This window comes from Cydia pomonella, chromosome 14 (genome assembly GCF_033807575.1).
Source record: "Cydia pomonella isolate Wapato2018A chromosome 14, ilCydPomo1, whole genome shotgun sequence".
NCBI classification, from domain to species: Eukaryota; Metazoa; Arthropoda; class Insecta; order Lepidoptera; family Tortricidae; genus Cydia; species Cydia pomonella.
In genome coordinates, this window is record NC_084716.1 from 19,789,832 (window position 1) to 19,817,323 (window position 27,492).

At 37.7% G+C, this 27,492-nt stretch overlaps 1 protein-coding gene across 1 annotated transcript in view; it reads right to left on the reverse strand.

Moving 5' to 3' along the window:
- The window catches only part of LOC133525126 (multidrug resistance protein homolog 49-like), a 63,905-nt gene extending 36,886 nt beyond the window's left edge, over nucleotides 1–27,019 (reverse strand). The window contains exons 1-5 of the mRNA XM_061861381.1: nucleotides 26,859–27,019; nucleotides 3,927–4,097; nucleotides 3,164–3,209; nucleotides 1,899–2,092; nucleotides 612–756 (exon numbers count right to left, since the gene is read on the reverse strand). Coding sequence (XP_061717365.1) covers nucleotides 612–756; nucleotides 1,899–2,092; nucleotides 3,164–3,209; nucleotides 3,927–4,081 — 540 coding nt within the window. The 5' untranslated portion in view covers nucleotides 4,082–4,097; nucleotides 26,859–27,019. The remainder of the gene's footprint in view (nucleotides 1–611; nucleotides 757–1,898; nucleotides 2,093–3,163; nucleotides 3,210–3,926; nucleotides 4,098–26,858) is intronic.
- Nucleotides 27,020–27,492: the final 473 nt, after the last annotated feature.

Genomic DNA, 27,492 nt, shown 5'->3' on the forward strand with positions numbered 1-27,492 from the left:
CCTACGTACTTACAGACTGATAAAGTCTTCTTCATGGCCTCAACGAAAACAAGGAACTGACAAAAAAAAACTGACAGACTTTTATTGCTGGTTGTACTCCTCGAGAACTCTCTAATGAGCCTATAATCTAGATTTGTTTGTTTTTCATCCGACTGCATTATCAGACAGTTCCATGTCAATTCCATATTATTACATTGTCATCGGAGTTACGGAAGTACGCCAGATTTCAATTCAATCAGACACCGGGAAGTGGGTCAAATTTAAATCACAAGATTTGAAGGACACATATATAAATCAAAGATAATTACAAATTGAGGTGGATTGTCAAAGTAAAATTTGTAGACACAGTAAATTTACTGCCATCTATCGACACATGATTAAAACTTTTAGAACGCCAGTTGACTTGATCCTTATTCTTCCACTGATATGTGTTAAATTTGTTAAATATCAAAAAGTGACGCCATCTACTAGAGAATAGGCCAAAAGTATGACGGCGTCTTTTCCAGCAATGAAATTTACTGTGGCTACAAATGTTACTTTGATAATCCACCTCTATTTCAAATTTGTAAAAATTTGTAAAAGCGGAGCAAAAGTTTGTAAAAAGAGCTGACCTGTCTAAGCGCCACGTAATTAAAAAGATCGACGCTAATAGCTGCCACGATGAACTGTAGTAACGCGAACGTGGCGCAGCCGATGCCGAACGCCTGAGAGTCCTCGATCAGCGCCTTACGGTTCTCTTCAGCGCTCGCATCCGTGCTGTTGATTAACAACTTTGCTATCATATTTTATCAGGCGCTTATAGCTTATAATAAGGCTAAATATGGGTGAATATTATGTATGGAGACGGCCGCTAAGGTAGACGCCCGAGTGCTCGTCACTGGACCAGTACATGTCATCTTTAGCAATAGAGGTGACGACAAGATGTCAACTATTGGTTATTAGCGTGTCGAGAACTAGGACGTTTACCTTATATGACGGTAGGTACCGTTATCCTTGGAAAGCAGAGCTTAACATCTACGTTGATCAATGTTAAGAGGATAGGAGACGACTCTCTATACAAAAGTATTCCCCATTTTCCTCCCTGGATATTACGGAAAATATTTTTATATGAATCATAGCTATGCTCCTTCGTTTAACTATTTTTGATTAACTATTGTAAAAGGCGAAGTCCAGATATACAATAAATACTGTGATTAACTGATATTTATCAAATATTTTGATATTTATTGATCATCTCGTCTAGTATATTTATCACGGATCTCGAGATTCAGGATGGCAGGATGTGATAAAAATTGACATTCGTCAATATACGTGACGTGATAAATATTGCACGGTATAGCCTTGCCATTGTACTACGCGAACAGAATGTGTTCCATCAATGTTTACAATATTGATAGATCAAAGTATTTATTATACGCCTAGCCTTCGCTAGAGTTAGGAGGGAAAAACAAATGCCATTTTTTTAAATGTCATAAATCATACAATCGTTAAAAAATCAAACAAAGTGGCATAGATATGGTTAATCTACATCAAATAAAATGGGAACTTAGTTTGAATGGAGATGGATGGATGGTATATTTGTTTGATAAACAATGACGCCGATTGGCACCGCCAAGCCGTTCAGAAACAACTTACAGGATTCGTCCACCGATGAAGAGCGCAATAGTCCACGTGGTCGAAGACGTGCCGGTCATGACCGTGCGGTCGATGAGCAGCGCAGTGAACTCGCCGTACACGATGACTCCGATCGGCACTGCCAAGCCGTTCAGAAACAACTTACAGGTTTCGTCCGCCGCCGAAGAGCGCAATGGTCCACATGGTCGAACACGTGCCGGGCATGACGGTGCGGGCGTTGATGACGCCGATCGGCAGCGCCAAGCCGTTCAGAAACAACTTACAGTATTCGTCCACCGCCGAAGAGCGCAATGGTCCACGTGGTCGAAGACGTGCCGGTCATGACGGTACGGTCGATGAGCAGCGACGTGAACTCGCCGTACACGATGACACCGATCGGCACCGCCAAGCCGTTCAGGCTCGCCAGGATGACGCCGATGAAGAGGAGCAGCAGCTCCCATGGTTTCGCGAATCTGAACTTTAAAAAGAGAGGCAAGTTCAAACGAAATCTTTACTCATTGGACGGGACTTTCTCGCGTGTAATTAATGTGGGCGCTAAGACGAGCCACGCGAAGCGCAAGGGCAATATCTAAGTACCTTTTCTCGAAGCGCTTTGTCGTTTTTTTAATCCTCTTAACTTGGGTTTGGATTATACCAGATAAATCAAAATTCTCGGGGTATGATGTCAATAGTGGATTTATTAAACATTTAAAATTTTAAATTGGATAGCTCTTATACTTTAGATTTTATTGATATCTAAAAAAAACGATTTCGTCACAGACTCACTCAGTCACTGATGATCATCGAAATTCTTAGGGTAATTCCTGAAGATATTTTAACTAAGGTGTAGAGTTTGTTAAGTTAGAGCGTGTAGAGTAACAATAGGGTTGTTTCAAATTTTTTTAAACGCTTGTATTACGTTCTATATTAACTAAAAGTTGCCCTAAAATTCAACTTTTATACTAAAAACGGCTTTAAATATGTTAAATTAACTAAATATATTTTGACAGATGCTTTTGCGCCCAAAACGCTCTTTGAAAATTGTGTGACGTCACAGTTTACGGATTGACACATAACTACATACACACGTAGAAGATACGAACTGTCAACTGACATTTGTCATTTGTTCTTTATCGCCTAACTGTCAACAGTGTCAATCCGAGAGTTGTGACGTCATCAGAATCTTCAATGATGTTTCGAGTTTGGTCACGTGACGTGTGCCAAAAGATATTTTAAATTCAATATTTACAAAGATATGGTCATTACAGGTCCCCTAAAAGTAGTTTAACATGTTCTTATAATCCAAAAGAATTTATTGGGATACAATTCTGCCCTAAGATTTGTAGATGGAAACAACCCTATTAGAAGCTTGGCTTTACATAAGATCTGATAACTTTTTGACAGCGCGAGTTTTATGGTCATGGCAACATTTTATATGAAAATGATTTGGTGGGATTTGTTTTTTTTTTATCAGAGAATTCCTGTATCCACCGTTAGCTTACATTATTAGGACCCCAAGATTATCGCAATTTTATGAATAAATACTTACTAATCGGGGAAAAGATGTCGCTTGACCGTATTCCGGTTCCTCTTCTCTGAAAAGAATAAAAGCAGATTAAACCAGAAAACTGTAAAATTATAAAAAGTGAGGCTGCTGTATTCTCTGTATTATTTTTAAAAATATACACTAGGCTCGAATATCTTAACAAAAATGATACAAAAACTTGCGAATATATGTCATGATTAATTTCGTGTTGTTGAACGTGATTATTAAAAAAATATTGCAAAAAAATTTTCATGCATGACGTCATTTAACCGAGCCAAAAAAGTTAAGATTTTTTTCAGAATTTTGTTTCTTTCTTAGTAAGAAGGTAAAACTATCTGGAAGACCGAGTTTTGCTCGGACAACATAAAAAAAAAACTAAAAAAAATGCGCGTTCTGCTGGCCGAAAGGGTTGATAGTAAAAGAGTTCTGCCGCCAGCCGATGCCGAGCGCGGGCCCCTGCGCGCTCACCCGCCGCTGGCCCGAGTATCTTCTGATGCTCCTCATAGACTCATCGCGTTTGAGTCACGTGTCTTTTATTGTTTGTCGACAATTGTTGAAGTAACAGGTCAATAAAAGAAGTTTTCTTTACTGAGTAATGGACTTTTGACCTAGTAATGGCCTTTAACAGCATTGTGGCATCCATCAATATTATGAACTAAGAATGAAACTATTTATACCTTATCACGTACAATTGTCATTTTAACCAAGCCAACAAAGTTAAAAAAAAATTATTTTGTTTGAGTTGACACACTTAAGTATTACTCACTGTAGTTTCTCAGTCAAATAAGCGTTCTGCTGGGCGAGAGTGCTGATAGTAAGCGAGTTCTGCCGCCAGCCGATGCCGAGCGCGGGCCCCTGCGCGCTCACCCGCCGCTGGCCCGAGTATCTTCTGATGCTCCTTATAGACTCATCGCGTTTCATTCTCGGGTCAACCGCTCTGTAACAAACCGCAATTTTAGTATCTGTCACTGCGTGGACTAGCCTTAGACTGCGTTTCTACCACGTAGCAGGAATTTGTTTGTTAAGAATCAATAGAATCATTTCATTTAGGTACCTAACCTATCCTAGCTCAGCGCAATAATCATTTCATTTAGGTACCTATCCTAGCTCAGCGCAATAAATAAATATTATATATGAGTCAATGTTACACAAATCATCCCAGCTCCACAGTAAGTTTAAAATGGCTTGTGTTGCCTACTAGACGACGATATATATAATAGATAAATATAGATAAATACTTAAATACATAGAAAACATGTACATTTGCGTAAGTATAGTATCATAGTAGTCTCGACTTGTGACTATTTCTAGATCAATTTTTTACAATCGTGCACCAAACTAACTTTTTCTGTTTAGCCCAATGGTTGACTGGTAGAGAATGCCTCAAGACGTTAAGTCCGCCATTTGTACTCTTTTTGTAAATTTGAGCAATAAAGTTTTAATAAATAAATAAATAAAACATCAAACTCAGAAACAAATGTTTGTGAAAAATACACAAATAAATGCCTTTACCAGGATTTGAACGAGGAACCTCCTGCTTCATAGGAAGACTATTGAATAGGTTAGAAGACCGTTATTGGATAGCTTCCGGGCTCATCTGAAATTGTGTCTTGTGCTTGTGTGTATTGTGTTGTGTTCCTGCCGGTGAGTAAGGTTGCCAGAGCTCAACGAGGGGGGTGGGGTTAGGGTCGGCAACGCGCATGTAACTCCTCTGGAGTTGCAGGTGTACATAGGCTACGGAGACTGCTTACCATCAGGCAGGCCGTATGCTTGTTTGCCACCGACGTAGTATAAAAAAAAAAAAACCTGTCCCAATCGACTAAGGAAAATCATACAAATTTTATTACACTATTATTATCAAAGACTAGGAGTAATTCAAACATTAATTAAGTACGTATACATTTTACATCATTGCCTGATCTCAAGATGTAGTTTGTTATTGGCTGATCTGTCTGATTTTGACCAAAATTATTCTACCAAAAACATTTTCATGTAAAATGTAGCCAAGAGGAAACGCTCACAATTGTAAAAAGTTATCAGATCTCATGTAGAGCCAAGCTTCTAACTCTACAAGCCCTAACTTCACAAACTCTCCACCTTCGTCAAAATATGTGGCTTGGCCGTTTCGCTGCCGTCACACAGGCTAAAGGTAAAAAATCGATTCACTATTCATTATTTTTTTCTTATAAAATAGTTCTTGTAGTAACGAAACGGCCAAACCGCATATTTTGACTAAAATGTAGAGTTTGTGAAATTAGGGCTTGTAGAGTTAGAAGAACTCTTTGCTCTACATGAGATAACTTTTTGACAGTGCGTGCTTTATGGTTTCATCTGGGAAACGTTTTACAGGAAAATGTTTTGTAAGTGCTTATGACAATCTTCCATCCTCTAATTTAAAAGGTTGGGGATGATTTACTAAAAATCCTGAAATTCGTATCTGGGTAGTCAGTGACGAAATCGGGGTTTTTTTAGATATGAATATAAAAATTAAAAAGTCCAGTATTGACATCATATTCGGAGAAGTTTATTTATCTGGTATAATCCAAACCCAAGTTCTGAGTGTTCAAAAAAACGACGAAGCGCTTCGAGAAAAGGTAGGTAGTGCCCTTGCGCTTCGAGAAAAGGTAGGTAGTGCCCTTGCGCTTCGAGACAAGGTAGGTAGTGCCCTTGCGCTTCGAGAAAAGGTAGGTAGTGCCCTTGCGCTTCGCTTTGCTTGTTTGGGAAAACTGCTGTATCCCCCAGATCTACTACTGTTTATATCTCAGATGGATGGTGTTTTGAGACAAAGTAATTTATACATTTTTACTGACCTCCTCGGATAAACGGTAGACTATAGTTAATACAAATAATTGTAGAGCATAATTATGTATGATTGACATGGTTCGGAGCACTACCCGTACTTTTTTAGGGTTCCGTAGTGAAACTATCATTTTGCCATGACCGTCCGCAGCTTTTCTTCGTGATCGTTAGTACAGTCGCCATCATATATATAGGAGCGGTCGAGAATGGTCGTCAAACTATCTCCATATCAGATGAAAGCTCGAACCATCGAGAGCACGGACTTCTGGCCGAAGGGTGTCATGTTTTGTTCGCACGTTCTGCGTTCAACGGAGCCACGCCATTCGGTCGCTTAAATAGTGTTTAATTTTAAGTTTTTGACAATTATATACGTAAGTTTTTCGTCGCTTCTAACTCTCCCTTTTTTTACATATATTAAAAACTGATCGGCGATTGGCTCTAGTCACACCTGATGGAAAGTGGAGACAGGGCCTAAGATGGAGATCAATAGTTCAGTAGTAGCCTATCCACTTTTTCATTGAAGAGACCAAGGTCATATTTATCAGGGAATACAGACGGCGGGAGCGCACACCATTATTTAGCCGTCCGTACTAAAAAAGAGGAGGCAAACCGTTTCGTGCGAACAAATGGAACGTTTACCACGAACGGGTGCATTCGTTCCCCACGCCTGGATGTTCGATGATGGAAAAAGGAAGGTGGGATCAGGTCGTGCAGTTCCTGTGCGCACTCCCCGAAATGGAACATACATTCTCTACTTACAGAAGGTCGGTAAAGCAAAAGAAGCGAAGTTGTTCTTTTCAGACTGTCTGAACGACGTAAGTGTACGTGTACGGTCTTTCCAACAAGAAACGTTCTATGCCGATCTTCTCCACCTTGACCTTTAAGGTAATCTGGGCATTGTTGCCTGATCCAAATATAAATAAATAAAGGCGTACCTTAACGGGTCTTCCTATGATAATAAATATGATAAATCCTTTTCAATACATTTGTTATACCGCTGTGTCTCATAACTAATAAAAACATTAAAGCGTATTAATTTATTTAACAATACTGAGCATTTTTAGATTTGCTATTTTTGATGCGACATGACAACAATATTGATGACAGATTATTCTTTTTAAAGCATTTGACAGCTGAAAGATATTCATGTAGAGAGTTGTTGTATATTAAAGAGTTATAGTTATTTAATAAGAGAAACACTCTGAATTACGATACAAGTGCGAAAAATAGGAAATTCGAAACGAGTGGCGATAAATTAAAACACGACCGAAGGGAGTGTTTTAAATCGACACGAGTTGCAAATTACCTATTCGCAACTCGTGTCGCCGTACTATTAGCCGTAAAAGTGCATGGTTGCACTATTAGCCGTAAAAGTGCATGGTTGCACTTTTACGGCTAATAGTACCAAGGATGCTGGCGGCATTTCCTCGTTGTATCGCAATGCTGATACGTTGTGCGAGGAAGCCACCAACTCTTCGATCACCAGTTGCGTCTAGCAGACGCTTCGTGATTTCTGCAAAAAAACTTGTGGTCGCTGAGACCCCATGGACATAGAATTTCAACGCTCTCTTATTTTAGATCTGTGAGAGTCGTATATAGTAGATAGGTAGACGCAGTACTTATTTCGGAATCTATACAAGTCCGTAGTTTAAACTGATATTGTATTGTCATGTAAAGCCCTATAACGTGAATTAAAGGGTTAATATGCGAGTTAATTACTAGTTCGATGAAACAGCAATTTTATTCAGACATGCGCCGCCGTTTCTAGCCCTCCATATTATATACCCCAGTCAATCAGGTTACAATATTACAGTACTCTTTACACCAAAGAAACTGACTGACTGACTGACATATTAACGCACAGCCTAAACAGTTTTAGAGATTCCAAATTTAAATAAATAAATATTATAGGACATTATTACACAAATTGACTAAGTCCCACAGTAAGCTCAGTAAGGCTTGTGTTGAGGGTACTTAGACAACGATATATATAATATATAAATATCTATAAATACTTAAATACATAGAAAACACCCATGACTCAGGAACAAATATCCATGCTCATCACACAAATACATGCCCTTACCAGGATTTGAACCCGGGACCATCAGCTTCGTAGGCAGGGTCACTACCCACTAGGCCAAACCGGTCGTCAAAATTTGGCACGCAGGTTCTTTAGAAGGTCTAGGGTTGCACTAAGAAAGGAGTTTTCAAAATTCACCCCCTATGGGGGTGAAATGGGAGTCCAAAGTTTGTATGGGGAAACAGGATAAGTTAGATTATTTTATTCGAAATTTTACAAGAGTATTCCTAACGATAAATGAGTAAACATGTGTTTCAGGTTTTTTGAGAATTCAACCCCTAAAAGGGTGAAATATGCTGACTAAGTCTAAAAATCAACACGGGTATTATTTCTATGGTTTATCGGGTCGCTGATTACGAAAGTAACAACGATTGTAAAATCTAACGAGGTGGACGTGAAATACAAATTCCCTGTTGGGGTGCGATGGGGTTGAAATGACTAAATACCAATATGTGTGTCGTATTATGGTTATTTGGGACGTTATTTACGAAAATGGCATTGAATGATTTTAAAATTTATATTCGGGACATGAAAAATGTTGAAAGTATTTTTGCCAAATTACAAATCAATCGGTCCAGTAGTTTCGGAGCAAATCGGTTTATCCGTATCCAACCGACAAATATCCCTATTCACACTATAGCAGTGCACCCAAGGACAAGCCCCGGTTAGTGTAGAACTATTGTAAAAAAAAGGGTACAAAAATAAACCGGGCTATTGGGTTGAGTTGCAAGTGGACTGGTAACCGGGACTATGATGGATACTATGGCACCTGCCCTGATCATTTTTTTTTTTAAAACACGACAAAATGGGCAGGTGGTGACTCGCCAACTCACAATATGGGTCCCCGAAACCGGCCACTCGCACGGACCGACATTCCGTGAGTGGCTCAAGGTTTGAAGAGGTCGTGTGCGCCGCTTTCTACCCAGTGGCTATAAGCAGCCACTGTGCCAAATTATTATTATAAGTTTAATTTTGCAGTTATATCAAAAATACAAACGTGCCTTCTAGTTTTAACAGCTGATATTGATGTACTGTTTCACAAGCTGTCTATTTTGAGGTCTGACATTTGTCAACTGCATAATGTATCGAGCCGAGTGCCGTGCTCCAACTGACCTGCATCAGCTGTCAAGACGAATTGAATCACTTGACTCACATATAAACGAAGCACGACTTAGTAGTTTCAACTGCGAATAGTTTACATGCATGACGCAACGTACCTTTAGGATTTGCAAATAAAATAATAATAAATGTAAATAATAATCGGGTAAAAAAATGTAGTCCTAATCCATTAATGACCCACCCCTTTGATCGGGCTAGGTAGTGAAGTAATACATTGATTATTAAAGTGCGCCTTATACGTCCGCATTGCGGTCGGGATAGTCAGCTCGAGAATGCGTAAAGTACAATCTAAACATTAGTTTTTGGCAAAATTTTAATTTTTTAACATTAAAATAATTCTACGGATTAAGTTAGTATTTTTCTCTCCGAAACATGTCGCGCAAGTGACTAAAAATACGTAAGTGTAATCCGTAGAATTATTTTAAATTAAATTATCATTTATTTCAGATCTTTACAATCCATAGATTTTGTTAGTTTATCTAAGCTACGTACAGTCGTTAGCTTTGTAGCTGGTCCCTAGCGGCTAATCTTTTGTCTATTGTTATCTAAAGTCGCGCGTGCCACTACCTGCAAAAAAAGGGCTCGTATAATTCTAATTAGCATCAGAGCGCGGCCTAGTCCAACTCTCAAAAAACCAGTGTAGGTACGTGCGCTCTCCGATAACGCGCCTTTGTTCCGTATCAAGGACACATTTTAGACTGGTTTGGTAGCGTTCGACTCGCCGGCACTCAATAACAGTAGAGAGACCACACAAGCAATCGCAAATAATTTTTCCATTTGTTCATTTTGAATCTTATTTCAATTACCATAGGAGTTGTAATTCAATAACCGGTTAAAGTGACCGGACCATTTTTTATGCAGGTAGTGGCATACGCGGATTTAGTTAACAATAGACAATGGATAAGCCGTTGGGGGCCAGCTACAAAGCTAACAACTATACCTAATAATTAGTGTTAGTATTTACTAATTACAACTAAACTAAAAATGAATAAAACAAAATTTAATGTTAGTATGTCTCACGACAGTTTAAATTCGAAGCTTTTTAATTGTTTAATTTCTTTATTTAGACACAAACGATCTGTTATATATAGTAATAAATTATAATTATAGGTTAACCAAACGTCGTCTTTGCAATAACCCAGTCTGATTGTCCTCCCAAACTTCAACCCATAGACCGTTATACAGTTCACTTTACTACAATAGTCCCAATGCCTGTTGCGACCGGTTCATGGGTGTCTATTGTTGCGCCCGTGAACGGGTTCCAGCAGGCGTTCTACATGACATTAAAGCTCTCCAAGAGACCTCTACGTGTTGGATCTATATCCCCACGCAAGCCTATCAAAAGACCGGGATTTATAGGCCCGTGAAATCCAAGGAGATAGGGTAATCAGACTTATAGACTTAACAGTTTCCCTAATTAAAGTATGAAAACCATATAACTTATATAAGTACTCAACTAGAAATATAACTTCTAAGTTGTACTTACAACCGAAGCAAAAAACAAAAAAATGATAAATTGTAATAACAAACAAAAAGTTCAGTTAAAGTTAACTATCTTATTAAAGCCTATTCATACACTTCAAGGTCAGTCGTTTTAACCCTTTACCAGGCTGACAGTTCAAAAATGACCATCGAATGTCAGTCTTACTCATCGAAAATAGAACACATGTTTGAAGAGCCGCATGTGGGAAATATATATCCCTTAGCCTGGCAAAGGGTTAAGCTACAAAACTTTCCATTAAAAATATCTTGAAATTTTTCATCATACATCCTGCATGCTCTTCTAATGAAACCGTTTCTCCCATATGAAGTTCAACTACAAGGAATATAAAACAGGTTATTTTTCTACATGCTCGCTTTTATCGCGGACTGTCCTTTTTTTTCCACAGGTAACAATTACTCATCCAGACATTCTAAAAATCCCAAACACAATTAGTTTGCGTTATTTTATCACAGAGTTCCCGTGGCCACCTCCTGTCTCTATCATCAGATCAGCTCGAAGGTACCATAATATTGCATTGTTACCCGATGTATGCAAATTTTCAGCTCAATCGGAAATCGGGAAGTGGGTAAAATTTAGCCTCAAGATTTGATCCACACGTTAGTATGTTACTACCAGACAAAGAAGTTTTTGTGGCAAAAACGAGTGCTTGTGAAAATGACACATCAACAAATAACATCGATAAGTCAGTCATAGATTAATAATTAAAAGATGTAAATTCTACTTGCTGTAACTTACCGGGAAACAAGAATGCAAATTAATTACAAATTTGACCATAATTTCTTTATTACATAATATATTAAGTATTTAAAAAGTCAAAAAATAAGAAAACTGTCAATGGGTGTATCAAAGAAGATATCGAACGTGTTGTGTATTTCGCGGTAGCTATCTTTTTATACAATGTTAAAAATATCTATAACGCTAAGGTAACATCGATAATAGACATGTCGATATTTGATTTTGTCAATCACTTTATTTTGCCATAAAAACTTCTGTCTGGCTTATTACATACATACTACATAAATTCCAACAGCTTGTAAAAAGTGTCATTTTATGTTTTGTTGTTAAAAGAAAACTTTAATTCAAAAATAAAAGTAAATAATAATAAATAAATAAAAAAAGGTGACGTTTCTTCAAACAAAAACATCACTTTTGACACTGTCATGTCCGATTAATCTTTAAATTTTTGACGTACAAATATATCGCTAAGTACCAATACGTTAAGTAGCTCTTAATCTTAAGGATAGTCACATTTAGCTCAATGTTTACTAATCGCTATCTGTCAGGTGTTGTTTGCACCTATCCAAACGGGAAAATACTTAGGTACCGGTATTACCACTTCACATCGCAGGTTATGTTAATAAAAGCGACGTTTTAGCACTAAAAGGCACTGAAGAAAAGTCAGAGGACCTTCTGAAATATTTATTCGCGGAAATTTTCGAATAGTTAACAATTCTATGGAACATTTGGATCAAAAAAGTAAGGTAAGGTAGGGAACAGTGGCTCGGAAAAAAATTGCCGGATACAGTGGCTCACTCGATCTATTTCCAACATGAGAGGCTGCTTTCTTCGCTGCTAATACAACAGAAACATTCAGTAATCGAACAAATTCAATTGACGAGCTACAGTATATTTGCCTATGAAGCCGATGGTCCCGGGTTCGTATCTCGGTAAAGGCATTTTTTGCGTGATGAGCACGAATATTGGTTTCTGAGTCATAGGTGTTTTCTATGTATTTAAGTATTTATAAATACTTATATATTATATAAATCGTTGTCTAAGTACCCACAACACAAGCCTTCTTGAGCTTACTGTGGGGCTTAGTCAATTTGTGTAATAACCTACAATATTTATTTATTTATCGATGAAAAGTCACAAAAGCTTCTAAAATATTTCCACGTATACATTTTGCCGTTAATATTCTCATGGAACATTAGGAACAAAGTATAATAAAAGTGGACAGGTTTAATCTTAATTAATAAATTGTTAGCAAAATAAATAATGAGATTAATGAGTGTGCAAACCTTACGTCATATTACAAATTTCAAATACTAGGTTCACTGGAAGAGATCCCTTAAAGGAATACCTTCGCCTTTGTAGTAACTATGTAAACACACATATTTTCTAATACTTTCCCGTTTTGTTTTTCTCTTTTGTACAAAAAAGTGTTTTACTGGTACAAAAAACAAGATATTTTTAGCTCACAAAAGTTACAGACAATAGCAGAAATTACAGTATTAGCATACAGTTCAGTACCTCTAGTGTAAATAAATTCGATTTTGAAACGTGACGTACGCGTTTGCGTTTAGTCTCATTTTGTATGGGTTTTTGAACAGAGCGCCAAGCGGGACGTTTTGGAAAGTCAAAAATCTCATACAAAATGACACTTAACGCAAACGCGTACGTCACGTTTCGCTGTCGAAAATATTTACACTAGGGGTACAGATCTAGACTAATATAACTCTAAACATGTGTGCACAGAAGGATAAGGACATATAATCTCAATTTATCACTAGAGGTGAGATGTCATTTCTACGCTAGATTATGGACAAAAAGGTAAAATAAACAGTACCAAGATTTAGCATTTACAGAGTTACGCACGCTAGTAATTAAACTAAGTTTAGCTAAGTTTTTTACCCTGTTCATGTTCATTCATCATTCGTTCCATTCACGTTTATATACCTGTCATTGTAAGAAATGTCGATGTCACTTCCATCCGCTGCCAGCTGTGAGCAATAGAACTATGGAAGGTGGAGGTAAGGAAAGAAATCTCCATATACCATATACCATAGTGTCATCAAAAAACCTTAAATAGGTGGCGCTACAATACCTAGAGTACTTGAACAAAAAAATCAAATCATAGACAGCGCACTTCACTCCGTCAATAACGCGTCGGTTCTTAGCTACTCTAGCGCTACTCTGGAGAGATTTGGAACTATTATTTATAGCTGACAGCTGGACACTTTTGCAATAGTTCTATCATAAGAGATTTCTCTCACAATCCATAAATAGAACCCTTATCACAACGTCCGATAAGAATTAGTTTCCTCAATCAGATCTACCGTACACTTAACAAAAAACATATGATGCGTGCAGACATAGGAACGTCGTGCGCGATATACACGTAGAGCCTCGGTAGATAGTACCACCTTGTACCATTTGGCGTTGAAACTCCACGGGGCCTCAGTTTTTTGCAGAAACCGCGAAGCGCCTGGTTGACGTAACTGGTGTTTGTACGTTACGTACAAATAGCCATATAGGTAAAAAACTTAAGTAAGTCACCTGTTGTATGTAGTTGTGACGTGTTCGAATAGACATTTGTTTTGTTTGTGTGTGTCTTTTAAACATATATTGTCTATTCGAACACGTCACAACTACATACAACAGGTGACTTACTTAAGTTTTTTACCTATACCTACATTTGACGTGCCCCTCAAAAATCGGCAGACTGTTTTGTACAGAAAATTATAGATAGATAGATAAACCATTTATTCGCTTGCCACAATACACACAACTAAACAAAAAAATAATACAAACAATAGCAACACCAAAATAAAAATTAAATAAAGAACAAAATATAATTATAGACATGGCGTATCCAGTTGTTAGCGTTTGCATTTATATTTTCAGTTAATTGTATTTTATAATTGTTTATGTGCTTTTTTCTGCTGTATGTAAATTCCATCTTGACGTGTAAGAGTGCCCTTGTGACCTATTTGCTGAATAAATGTTGAAGTTGAAGTTAAATCCTAAAAGTTGACGGTGACGGATGGTTTAATTCAACTGACCCTTTCAGGCCAAGTCGGACGTACACTCCGATATCAGAATGATATTTGAATCATGTTGTTCGAATTGGCCTATTGGTCTAATAAGTCAGCTACCGAAGCGAACGCTATACAATTCATTACCTACGCGTGGCTGATTACTCCGATATCTTAATTAACTTCAGCTCATTATAGGTGAAATACTGAAGTACAATTATATGTATATCTTTAATGAAATAGTATTTTATATATAGTCCTCCTCATCGTTTTCGATGACGGCGACCCTAAATAAACATTATGGACGTTGTCTATACTCTGTATCTTTAGGTAGGTAGTTAAATAAAAGTAAACAAAATCTACCCTCAAATGGCTCCTTAAGCCAGTTGAGGGTAGATGAAAACATTACATGATCAAATAATGTAGGTCAAAGTCAGGTCGTTCAGTCACAGATCCAGGCGGTTTTGTATTTGGTTGGTTAACCAATAAATGTTATACCTACCTGAAAATGTACAAATTGTTTGTTTAATTTTATTTAAATACCTAAAGATACAGAGTATAGCATGAGCCCTAATGGCCATGGCCAGGCCGAACTTGCTCTTAAATACTCTATTGCACGCGTGACAATAAAGTTGGCCAGCTGCGTTGAACGTGTACACGTAGGAGGGCTTAGGTCTCTCTTTCCGTAACTGGCGTTATATGTAACGCCAGTATTCTATACAATGTTTAGGCAACAATGTTGAGTACAGTGTTTAGGCAACGAAACTTGCTAAGTTGCCCAAGTAAGGTACGAGATTGAAAAGTATGATTATAAATTATACATTGTTTACGAGTCATCTAAAATAATACTTTTTTACAACAAAACTTAAATAATTCATGAAAATTCGTAAATATCTCAGTAGACAAAAATGTAGTACAAAACACATAAACGCGCGAAACCGACGCCCGCTATGGGAGCGTGGCGGCACGTGTTTGGTTTGGTCCATTTTTTTTAAAGTTGACTACAGCGTATCGAAATGAAAATTATAGCCCTGCAATTTTTAAATTAGAACAGATTTTAATTTAAGCTATATATATATATATATGGATAATTAATTAAGATTTTGTGTAAATTCGCTAGTAATATTAAGTATATGTAATTTGTAATATCGTCAGGAAACTGGTTTTAAAGCACGTGGTTAAGAGCATTTATTCGAACACAGTTAATCTTGTGCAAAAAAGTGGCACTTTTACCTCCCATCGCGATATCTCTGTAAAGTTTAGTCCAGTCAATAAAACCTTAACGTTTCTTTGTTTCAACCTTCTTCATAAAAGGAAGAGGTTCTCAATTAGTCAGTTTTTTTTTATTTTAAATACCATTAATTGTTTTAAGATATACATGTATTATTACATATATTATACTTTTTCTTATACATGAAGAGAATTTGTTAAATTACAGTACATTTAGTATAAATTAAATTTTAAACATAAGGATCAAGGGTGTTTTAAGTATTGCATTGAATTAATTTATGTTATATAAGTTGTACCAAATATTTTTCGAAATAACGAGCAATCCTAAATACATAACAAAACTAGATCAATGCGTAACAACTGTAGGCTGCGTTTCTACCAGAGATGTGCAAAGATGTGTGACGAGGGATGTCTTTGTTAAGAACCAATATAATCACTTAATTTTCCTGTCCTCGCTCAGCGTAGCTTTCGTTGGCAATTTTCTATTGGTTCTTAACAAACACATCCTCGCACATCTCTGGTGGAAGCGCAGCCTTAACCTTTTGTGTGTGTATGATAAGGGTGCTGACCGAATTTTTTGTCATATTTTTGCATTTTTTAGAACGATTTTTTCTACTCTACACCACACAGCCACAGGTAACATTTACTTACACAGAATACTGCATATTTGTATCTTCTTTCCTTTTCAGAAGTTAGTTAAAAATGACAATCATCAGTTTTGACGTAGAAATATGATGCGGTATTCCATGGCTGGCGGCATGGCATATTTTTAAAGGATAAACGGAAAAATTTACACCTTCGACAAGACTCGAACTTGGATCATTTCCAATTCCATTTGCAATTTCCAATGGTCGCAGGTTCGAGTCCTGCCGGAGATGTATTTTTTTTTTAAATTTTTCCTTTAATTTAATTTTTATTAGTAATGCTCGCAGATGTTTCTGTTAATAATAAAAAAATAGTTCCACTGCTAAATTCAAAATATAAAAGTCTTCGTTGGTTGGACTACTTATCAGTAACTCACGCATTTAAAGTCATAAAGTGCAGTAATTACGGTACTCAATCTTATTCCCTACTCTCTGCTATATTTCATAATCCGAGTGGCACTACATCAAAATCTGATATTAATTTGATTTGACACGAAATGCATCTTGCTCGTAGGTATCTACAGTCGCCAAGGGGCTCAAAGATATTTGAACATGCATTTTAAAGTCATTATAACTTTTTTAACTCCAGAAAATTAATCCGAATACGGCCAACAGGGGAAATAATTCGTGTAGTGTTGTAAATTCACCTGCTGATGAAACATAAAAACACCAGCCAAGATCATGTCGGGCCATGCTCAGTGTAGTGTTCCGCAGTTACCCGTCCGTCAAAAGACTTTTTGCAAAAACTGAAAAACGGCGTAACCGATCAGGTTCGCTATATTTTTAGGGTTTTTAGGGAACCAGGAAAAAAAAACTTCCCCACTTTTGGTGTATGTTCCATTATAGGGGTGTTTACTACTTATATTTAGATGCCTTGGGAAACATGGCATCTATTTAGTTAAATATCGAGGTCGCGGGTTCAAGTCCCGGCTCGTACCAATGAGTTTTTTGGAAATTATGCACGAAATATCATTTGATATTTACCTGTCGCTTTTCGGTGAAGGAAAACATCGTGAGGAATCCGGACTAATTTGAATAAGACATAGATTACCCTCTGGGTTGGAAGGTCAGTTGGCAGTCGGTTTCGTAAAAACTACAGCTTACGCCAATTCTAGAGATTAACTAGTTGCCAAGCGGACCCCAGGCTCCGTGAGGCGTGGCAAAAATGTCGGGACAACGCGAGGAAGAAGGTCAAGTCGATATCCGATTTTTAAACTTCGAATGCCACATGTGAGTTCACAAAGTTGTTGTTAAAGTTCAAAACTTGTATTACCTGTATTAAGTAAGCTTTAATAAGATATAATATAGGTAGAAGGGTGTCAGTTGATCGTTATGGATGTCATGGGCAATATGGATTTCGTAACTCGTGTGATAATGAACGCTTACTTTATGGTATTCGTGTAAAATTTTAATCATTTCTTGGTGCGCACAAACAGCTTGTCATGGTTCTTCTACACAATGGACCCACTAAGATGGGCCATCGTGTAGAGAGCGTAGTGGTGTCGGATGACTTATGGCGCGGCGGGATGGCGATGGGATGGCCACGGTGTCAGTTTTTCGTCCGCAAATAAAAAGTAGTAGGCCAGCAATGGCGCGTCTACACGTGGCCCATTCCATATAGTGCTCTCAACCATCGCATGGCCATCTCGCTGGTCCGGCGCTGGGCCATCGTTTAGAGGAGCTGTCACCTGTGCTCTCACTCTAAATGCATATATGTACCATTTTTGTTTTATCCTAAGTAAAATAGCAGAACCCAGATAGAATTACAGACCGACAGCGGATGCTTGGTACCTAATTAGATTCCATAAATTCCATGAATCGTCATTCCTTCAAGGGGGCCTTACACGGCCTAACGCAAAATTTTAGTTTTTGTATTGATTTTTTACCAGATTTTTACACGTTTTATTCAAGGGCCAGGTAAAAAAAACCCACGGAAACTACTCCAACCAAATATTTGAAAGATTACAATGGGTCGAAAAATCACAAAAGTTTGTAACTTTTTCATTTATTTCCAGTGTATACTGTCGGCAGCTGATCGTAAGATCAGGCAGATCGTAAAGTACCTGTGTAGTATTTTGACGGCAGTCACATTAAACCAATAGGTAGGATAGGTTCGTTACATTTTTCAGATGCCGCTCAGGGAACGAGACAAAGATATTCACGTTTCACGATACGCCTAGAAATTTCACGATCTGCCTGATCGTACGATCGGCCGCCGGCATGTATATCGCTACCATGCATACCATATAGCAACGCGTGGGTAAAAACCCACGCCCGCGCGACGGACATTATCTACCATCGCGATTTGCGCGGGGCGCCATATCCTTTGTTTAAAATGAAAATGAAAATGATTTTATTTCATAATGTTGGGTACACATATGACAAACAAGGTTGGGTCTTCCTAGTAGGTAAGAAATACCTGTGTCAGGAAGTCCCGCTCCTCCATAATAGACAGTGGTTGTTTGTAACAATTGTAACTCTCTAATTAATTATCTATAACTTAAAAACTAGAAGTACTTATTACTCATTACGACGACAGAGCAGTTGTAGTAGCAGTTTGTTTCCATCAAATATCCTGGTTTTACGCTTCTCTTCGGATAGTGAAATGGTACGAAATCCGCGGTTTTGAATCTCACTTGACTGAAATTTTCGTACATCACTCAGAAATAGAAGTCAGCTATTCAGACTCAGAACATAATCTCAAAACAAACACATTTTCCCCATTCCGATTGCTTGGTGACCTTGACCGCTCGCTGAACTCCGGAGGTTAAGAACAACCTACGAATAGATAAAGCTATGTATCTATAGCTATAGCCTATGTAGCAATTTAAGCTTTGGCGAACGGTTTGTACGAAGAATTAGGTACGAATAGGTAGGTAGAGAACTACTACCAGCAACTACAGAGTGGGTAGGGTAGAATAATCGTAAGGTAAAAATTAGAGTTCTACCGCATTGTTCTATAAATATTCTATTTTTCAATCCCTTTAACCTATTAATTCTATCTTTTAACATATTAAGAGGGGGTGTAGAAATAAGAAGAAAACAAAACGTATAAACAATACGGCCACTTGGGCACCAAAGAAAACTTAACATTATTAATTTTAATTAAGATTTAATCTCCAATAGTCATAAATTTTGAAATTTGGTCGTATTGCAGGCAGCATACGAAAAGATATGGCGCGCCGCGCATTTTTCGACGGAAGATATGACCGTCGCGCGGGATTTACTTTTTAGGTATCTCTATAACTCTAGAGTTAGATATAGAGATAAATAGATATATGCTCTTTTTTTATTGTTCAAACAGTTTTGCAGGGCCTCTGTCTAAAATGTATTTTTTGGTTAATGGTTTAGTTTTTTTGTTGTTACATACCTAGTCATTCAATAACTTGATAAGATATACTTCTGTTTAAAGTTTAAATCGTCAGAACCCTCGTATATATGACTATATAGTTTATACTAAAATTATACTAATTATACTCGTATGGTATAGGTATAGTACTCGTATTATAGTATTAGAGCTCAACGAAGGGGGGTGGGTTTAGGGTCGGCAACGCGCATGTAACTCTTCTGGAGTTGCAGGCGTACATAGGCTACGGAGACTGCTTACCATCAGGCGGGCCGTATGCTTGTTTGCCACCGACGAAGTATTAAAAAAAAATAGTATGCAGGGTAACGGAAATTAAATGAAAATTAGACGTTTTCCTGATTTTTTTAAATCGAACCGACTTTAACCTTTTAAGGTTGCAAATATAGTTTAATTTCAATAGTTTCCGTGTTAATTTTGCCATGGCATTTCATTTCCCGTCGATTAAATTTTTAAAAATTCAGTTGGTATAGTCAAAAGACATAACTTTTGACCCCTTTCGTACCGTCACAGTGACAAACAACAACAACAACAACACAACACAACAACAACAAATGGGACCGGGGATAAGAGAGCTGGCAGCTTCCTCGCCGAACGCTTGAGCATAGCGATCCAGCGAGGAAATGCTGCCAGCATCCTCGGTACCTTGCCACGGGGGCCCATTTTAGATTTAGATTTTTAGTTTTATATAGTAGTTTTAGTTTAGTTAATTGTATTACTTATATAATTTTGTTTTATTAACTTGTCAATAAAGTGATTTGTTAACGCAGTTTCATTCTCATTTTAAAACTATGTGTTGGATTATAATGAAACTTTGTACATACATACAATTTGCAATGAAACAACAACATGAAAGTGGCTAGACCTCATACCATTGCCACTGTGACGAGGTACGAAGTGGGTCACAAATTTAATATTTTGACTGTACCGGTAAAAATCACAGTTTTACATCTTTAGAAATAAAGATATCTATCTAGATATAGATAGATTACTGGGCATGAACATGGATCACGTTATTATTATTATTTTTATTTCTCATTCTCTGAAACTTGAATTGTTGTTCTAAAAAGTGTACAGAAAATGACATATTTCTGCACTACAGCATTTTACTTTCCCAATACGTTTTTTTTCGTTTATATTACGATAAGCAATTAAAATTAAAATTTAATATTAAATAGATTTGTTGTACAATATCCATTCTAATGTTTAACATTCCATTCTAAAAATCACGATACTTTTACCTAAATTGATAATAGAAAGTACCCTCAAGATACAAGTTTATACTTAGTCATGTTTTTTTCTAATTAACATGTATTTTACTTTCCCGAATACGAGGTAAATTTGGGTGGGGTGTATTTAAATGAAAAGTAGAGTGTTTAACTCGGGTGAAAGGTACTATTTCAGTTTCTAACTATTGCATCGCAAAACTACCGCAACAGAAATGAGTACCTTTCATCCCTTGATTGATTATCTTTCCACTACATAGCTGGTCCTCACGTGCCCTCAATGTGCGCGGGGGTTCAAGATTGGGTTTCGCGATTTTTATTATCCGGTCATTCGCTTCTCTATCAAGTTTTAGGGAAACGTAGAAGAATTAGGTACCAAGTTGAGATAAGCGTTTTAGTTAATCAAATAGTTAATGAATCCAGACATCACCAGATCTAGATCAAGGGCCCAGACTGAATCGCGAGCTATAATGGGACATTGTCATTAGCCAAGAGCAACTGCCAGACGTCTATTCTTGTAATTAAACATTCGACAATCAACCTTATTTTATAACCTTACCCGACAAAATAAACATCACATTTTACGCTCATTCACATTGCAATTTGAATCTTAAAACTGTTTAATATGGTTCATATTCAAACTCCAAGCGGGATTCTTCTCAAACCCTTTTGGGTTTCAGAGTATATATTTCTTTAAATCTCAGTTGCGGTCGCGTTCGCTCTTATTACTTCGATTTAGAGTACAGTTTCGTTAAGCCGGGGTGTAGTAGGAAGTGTCCATTGATATGTTGTGTGTCAGGTGCATTGTTACATAACGTCCGTTCACGTTCAGGCAAGTCACGTGGATTACGTAACACAAGGGAGGGAGGAATGAGCTTCGTTTACGATATTTTTAGGTCAAATTTTATAGTAAATATGCTTAACTCGTTCGAGTCGTTCGCGTTTTTCCTGTAGACATCGCAAGTTACACAAGTTAAGGGAATCTAAAGCTATTTTTTACAAGCTTTTATTTAACTTGCCCTGTTAGTATGTATGTATGTAGTGTGGGTGAAATTTTGGAAGCTAAATTTGACCAACTTCCCGATTTCCGATTGAGCTGAAATTTTGCATACATATGTAAATCGGATGACAATGCAATATTATGATGGCATGGAGCGGATCTGATGATGGAGACAGGATGTAGCCATGGAAACTCTGTGATAAAACAACGCAAACGAATTATGTTTGGAGTTGTTAGAATTGTCTCAATGAGTATTAGCTGCCTGTGGAAAGAAAAGTACAGTCAGCGATAAAACTTGTACCAAAAATGTTTTTTTTTTAGCAAAAACGAATTAACTTAATTTAAACTGAAATAAAAGTGATACATTTATTTTTATTATTTATTTTATTGTATTGTTAACAGCAGCGGTGTGGGGAGCATGCGTCAAAAACGGTACGCATACGACGCGTTTTTTAAGCTGCGGTCTGGTCGCACCTTTAGAGAGGTAATTAGGTATAAAAATCAGTATGGCAAACTTGTTGGTTTTTAGAGCTCCGTATCCAAAGTTTGCTATACAAGTTTATATTGTTTTGAGGGTTCTAACGATAGATATTTGGAGTCAGAGCAAGAGTCTGCAACGATGTTGACAGCAGTGCAAGTGTTATTTGAAACGACAAACGTCTATGAAATAAAAAAATAACACTTGCACTGCGTGTGCTACCAAATCCTTGCAGACTTGTCTTAGTCTGAATCTATCCCAATCCTTACTTTCAATATATTACATTATTAACGGGGTTTGTTTATTAGTTATATTTATAATCGTTAACCGTATCGATCGTTTGATTTGTTAAGCAGGCTGTGCATAAAATGCCTGTTGCACAGAGAGCCATGAAGCGCGCCATGCTCGGCATTAAACTTCAAGACCGAGTGAGGAATGTCGAGATCCGACACCGCACCACGGTGCGAGACGTGGGTGACGTCATTACCAAGCTAAAATGGAATTGGGCGGGACATGTTGCCAGGCAGAGTGATGGCAGGTGGACTAAAATGCTAACGGATTGGTGGTCGCTTCCGGATGAAAAAAGCGCCTCGCGTCCGTTGGCTTATTGGGTGGATGACATTCGAAAAATCGCGGGACATTTCTGGATGGGGCTAGCCCAGGACCGGGATAAGTGATAAGCTTGGACCCGGGTACGTCCTTAAACTACGTCCAAAAGAGAGGTATGAGCATTCTGAATGTCATCTCGCTTTGTGTGGTAGGGCACAGCACAGCGGATGTCAGTCTAGATCTAGAGCAGAGCCTGGGGAAGTACCTCCACCGTACAGAAAACCGCAGCCAAATAACACTAGACCCTACTCATAGTTTTTGGGCAGCCTCACCACCAGCCTTACTCACCAGTAAGGTTACCAGAACTCAACGAGGGGGGGTACAACATGTAACTCCTCTGGAGTTGCAGGCGTACATAGGCTACGGAGACTGCTTACCATCAGGCGGGCCGTATGCTTGATTGCCACCGCCGTAGTATAAAAAAATGTGGCGTACGCGAAGAGAAGCTGCGTGTGCTCTATTACTGGAGGCTAAAATAATGATATATAATCATATTTACATCTCAGCTAACCGTCCGTAAGCTTAAGTCCTAGTTTATATGCGCCACTTAGTTTAGCCCGAGTGTCTCGACACTTAATTTAGTCGTAAATCTCGCGGAGCGACAAGACGTCGCCATCATGCGTCGATGGGGGAAATCAGCTGTTTGTTACATACCCATTTATACCTATTGGTCTGGGCCTAGTTTACCATCTGGGTTGGAAGGTCAGATGGCAGTCGCTTTCGTAAAAACTATTGCCTACGCCAAATCTTGGGATTAGTTGTCAAGCGGACCCCAGGCTCCCATGAGCCGTGGCAAAATGCCGGGACAACGCGAGGAAGGAGAAGGTTAGTTAAATATTATTTCTTGGAATGGAACGCAGTTCCTTATGGGATGGTACGGACTAGGCGGATGGGGGCTAAGTATAGCATTTTTCCGTCATGAAAACCCGTCACGATCCTTTCTCAACTTCGTTCCAACGATTGAGAATGAAAATGAGAAATAATGAGAATGAGAATGAGGTTGAGGGTGAGGGTGAGGATGAAGAACACGGACTCGGACACAGACACGACCATGAACATGAAAATGATTTCTTCATATGTGTTGTGAAAGGCAGATTGTGTCAACCTTCTTAACTTCGTTCCAGCTGAGTGTTCCACGACACTCACGCATTATTTATTTTGCATATTTGGCATAACTGTGAATAATATTGTATCAGAAACATCATATCTGTTTGACGTCATGATGTCAGTGCACATTAGAATTGGCCTTATAATTCAGAAAACCTACGCGATTCTTTCTAAACGCTCTGTATGCTACGCGAGCAAGGCCTACGGCGTAGAAGCGGCTACGGGTTCCTGTGCTACGAAAAAAATTGAACCAAATCCAACTTGTTCGTTTTTTAGTTTACGTAACATGTTAAGAGTCCCCGGCAAGCCGCATTCCACCTTCCCATACAAACGGAGTTACGTTCTCATTTTAAAACTACGTGTTGGATTGTAATGAAACTTTGCACATACAATGACATGAGGTACTAGAGCTGAAATTAGTTTATAAAGCTCCAGTTTAAACAAAATAGAGCAAAAAGAAGTTATGTATGAAAAATTTAAATTCAATGTATATTTCAACTATGGTACCTATCTGAAGCTAGATAAACTATATATCTTAAATCCTATTATAAGTACGTTTCAGAGCAATCTAGCTAGTCATTATAAAATGGAAGAATGCTTGCCGTGGACTTCCATGGAATTTAAGCACGTATGACAGCGTACAGTCGCCATCAAATATATCGGAGCGGCCAAGGTGCTCACAAATATCTGAACACGCGTCTATTGCGAAGGCGTTAGAGTGCCTGTTCAGATATTTTTGAGCACCGCAGCCGCTCCGATATATTTGATGGCCTCTGTACTTAACTTTGATTGTATGGAAGCGGCATTTCGGCGGCTGGTCCGTTGTACTCTTACGTAATATCAGATCGCCCCAGTAAAGTTTTTGCCAATTTTAAGTTGCTGTGTTGCTAACCCCTTCGCTGCCAAAACTGGGAAAACCTACAGGGAGGAATGTTGGCCCCGAGCCAGCCAGGCGGTTGTCGACGACGTCGGATGACGTCAGGGAAGGGTGAATGAATTAACTTAATGATATATTTACGGGTTGGTGCTTATGAACAGCTGTTTAAGGGCGATGCACGGGTAAAAAAACTAGACTTTTCACCACACCTGCTGGTAAAGACGACCGGTTTGGCCTAGTGGGTAGTGACCCTGCCTACGAAGCTGATGGTCCCGGGTTCAAATCCTGGTAAGGGCATTTATTCGTGTGATGAGCATGGATATTTGTTCCTGAGTCATGGGTGTTTTCTATGTATTTAAGTATTTATAAATATTTATATATTATATATATCGTTGTCTAGGTACCCTCAACACAAGCCTTATTGAGCTTACTGTGGGACTTAGTCAATTTGTGTAATAATGTCCTATAATATTTATTTATTTATTTAAAGTCCCCCATGATTGTTCAAAAACTGATGAGAAAGTTGCATTTTAAATTTTGAGTTGTTTCCTTATGTTGGCTGGTAGAATTGTCTTTTAAATGATAAATATAATAACATTCATTTTTAATTGATTTGGTTTGATATTCTATAGTTAGTACTTTCCTTGCGTTAGTGTGGTGAAAATTTTTGTGTTTCACTCGGTGGCAAAATTTTATCCCTCGCAACACTCATGATTCCATTTTTCGAACCACTCGCGACGCTTGTAGTTCAATTATTGAATCTTTCGCTTGTTCGGGTATCAATATTAGCACGAGAGGTTAAACAACAACTTTGCCCCCTTGTGAAACAAACCGTACAAACTATTTCTTACCCGCGAAATGTACCTACGTAGTTTTGGATGAGGGATATTTTTTTCCTACAGAAATGACAAATTACGATTTTATAATGTAAGAAGGAAGAAAATGTAAACCCCTCTTATTTAACTTTTTTTTTGCTTATTTTGCCCTTATTTATTTGCTTAAAATTATAGGACACAAATTAAATTATTCTTTTATTTTCTATAAATTTAGCCCTTTACCTTTATTTACTTGCAACGAAGAGCAGTAATATGAGGTATATACCATGTTCGTTTTTTTTTTTGCGTGGACGGTTAGTAATATACATATAATAAATACTTAAATACGATCATACTAAGATTTGATTTAAATGTACGATAAGTATTTCGATAATCTAACAATTTGATACGCAGCCTACATAACTCATTATTTAATTTTTGTAATTACATTTGATTACGGTGTGTGCGACTGACTTAGGTATATACCGAAGTAAAATTTAAGTAAATATGTAAATTCAGAATAGATTTAGTTCCAAGTTACCTTCTGTTAGAAGACCTACGTTGGGTACGGTAAAACTACGGAACTGTGGTCTAAAACTCGTATACTTTAATCTTGTAGAGACTATGTATTTATATACATTTTCAAGTAATAAGGCCTTTAAAATATTTTGATAAATTAGAGATAAAACTCAGAAAAAAAGCAACATTGGAATGGATACTTAACACGTACCTATTTGACGACCTGTCTGACTTAGTAGGTAAAGACGATGGTCCCGGGTTCAAATCCTGATAAGGGCAATTATTCGTGTGTCTAGCTCGGAGTTCCTGAGGCATGCGTGTTTTCTTTATATTTATTATTTAAGTATTTATAAATATTTATGTCGTTATAAGTACCGCCTTAACGCCTTATTGAGCTTACTATGGGACTTAGTCAATTTGTGTAATAATGCCCTATAATATTTAGTTATTTATTTCACTTTCGGACCATAGTGAGGTAATTTTACTAACTCTAATAAAGAACATTTGCATTTGTGTGGTTAAATCTATATAACAAATTAGATATTAATTATCCTTAACCCACTTACCTAATATTCTATAGAAATTATTATCCAGATAACACTTATAGCACGTAGGTACACAATCGTTTACCTCCGTCATAAGGACGTGTTTTTGAACCGCCCGCTGAAACGCGGGAACGACAGCCGCGACAACCTAGGACAGTTGTTGGCAACGAACTGAGGGCATTTTGGCACGGTCGGCGGCCGTGCACTGCAGTATGCAGTTATTGTGCATCGTGAAGGCTCCGTAGTTAAAAAGGTGTCTTGAAAAACCACTTTCAACACACCAGCTGGTAAAGGGGCCCTCTTGATTGTTCAAAAACTAATGAGAAAGTTGCATTTTAACCACGAATTTTGAAAAATATGGTATGGTAAAAATGGGATTTTCTCTGGAAATAAAAAGTAAACACAAATATCCTCGCAGGGGCTTATAATACTTATTAGTATAATTATTAGCGATTCTTTGTTGTACCTACCGGGTGCACTAAAAAAACTTTTATTAGTGCCAAAAATATATTTTTTGTTCAAAACTAACTCGCTATTTAAACCACAGAAAAAATTGGAATCAATTCGGTTAAAAAACTCACGTGTGGAGTTTTTTTTTTTTAGTGAACAATGCTCGCGCTTTTGCTTCCAGTTCAAGACATTGGTTTCGAAAAAA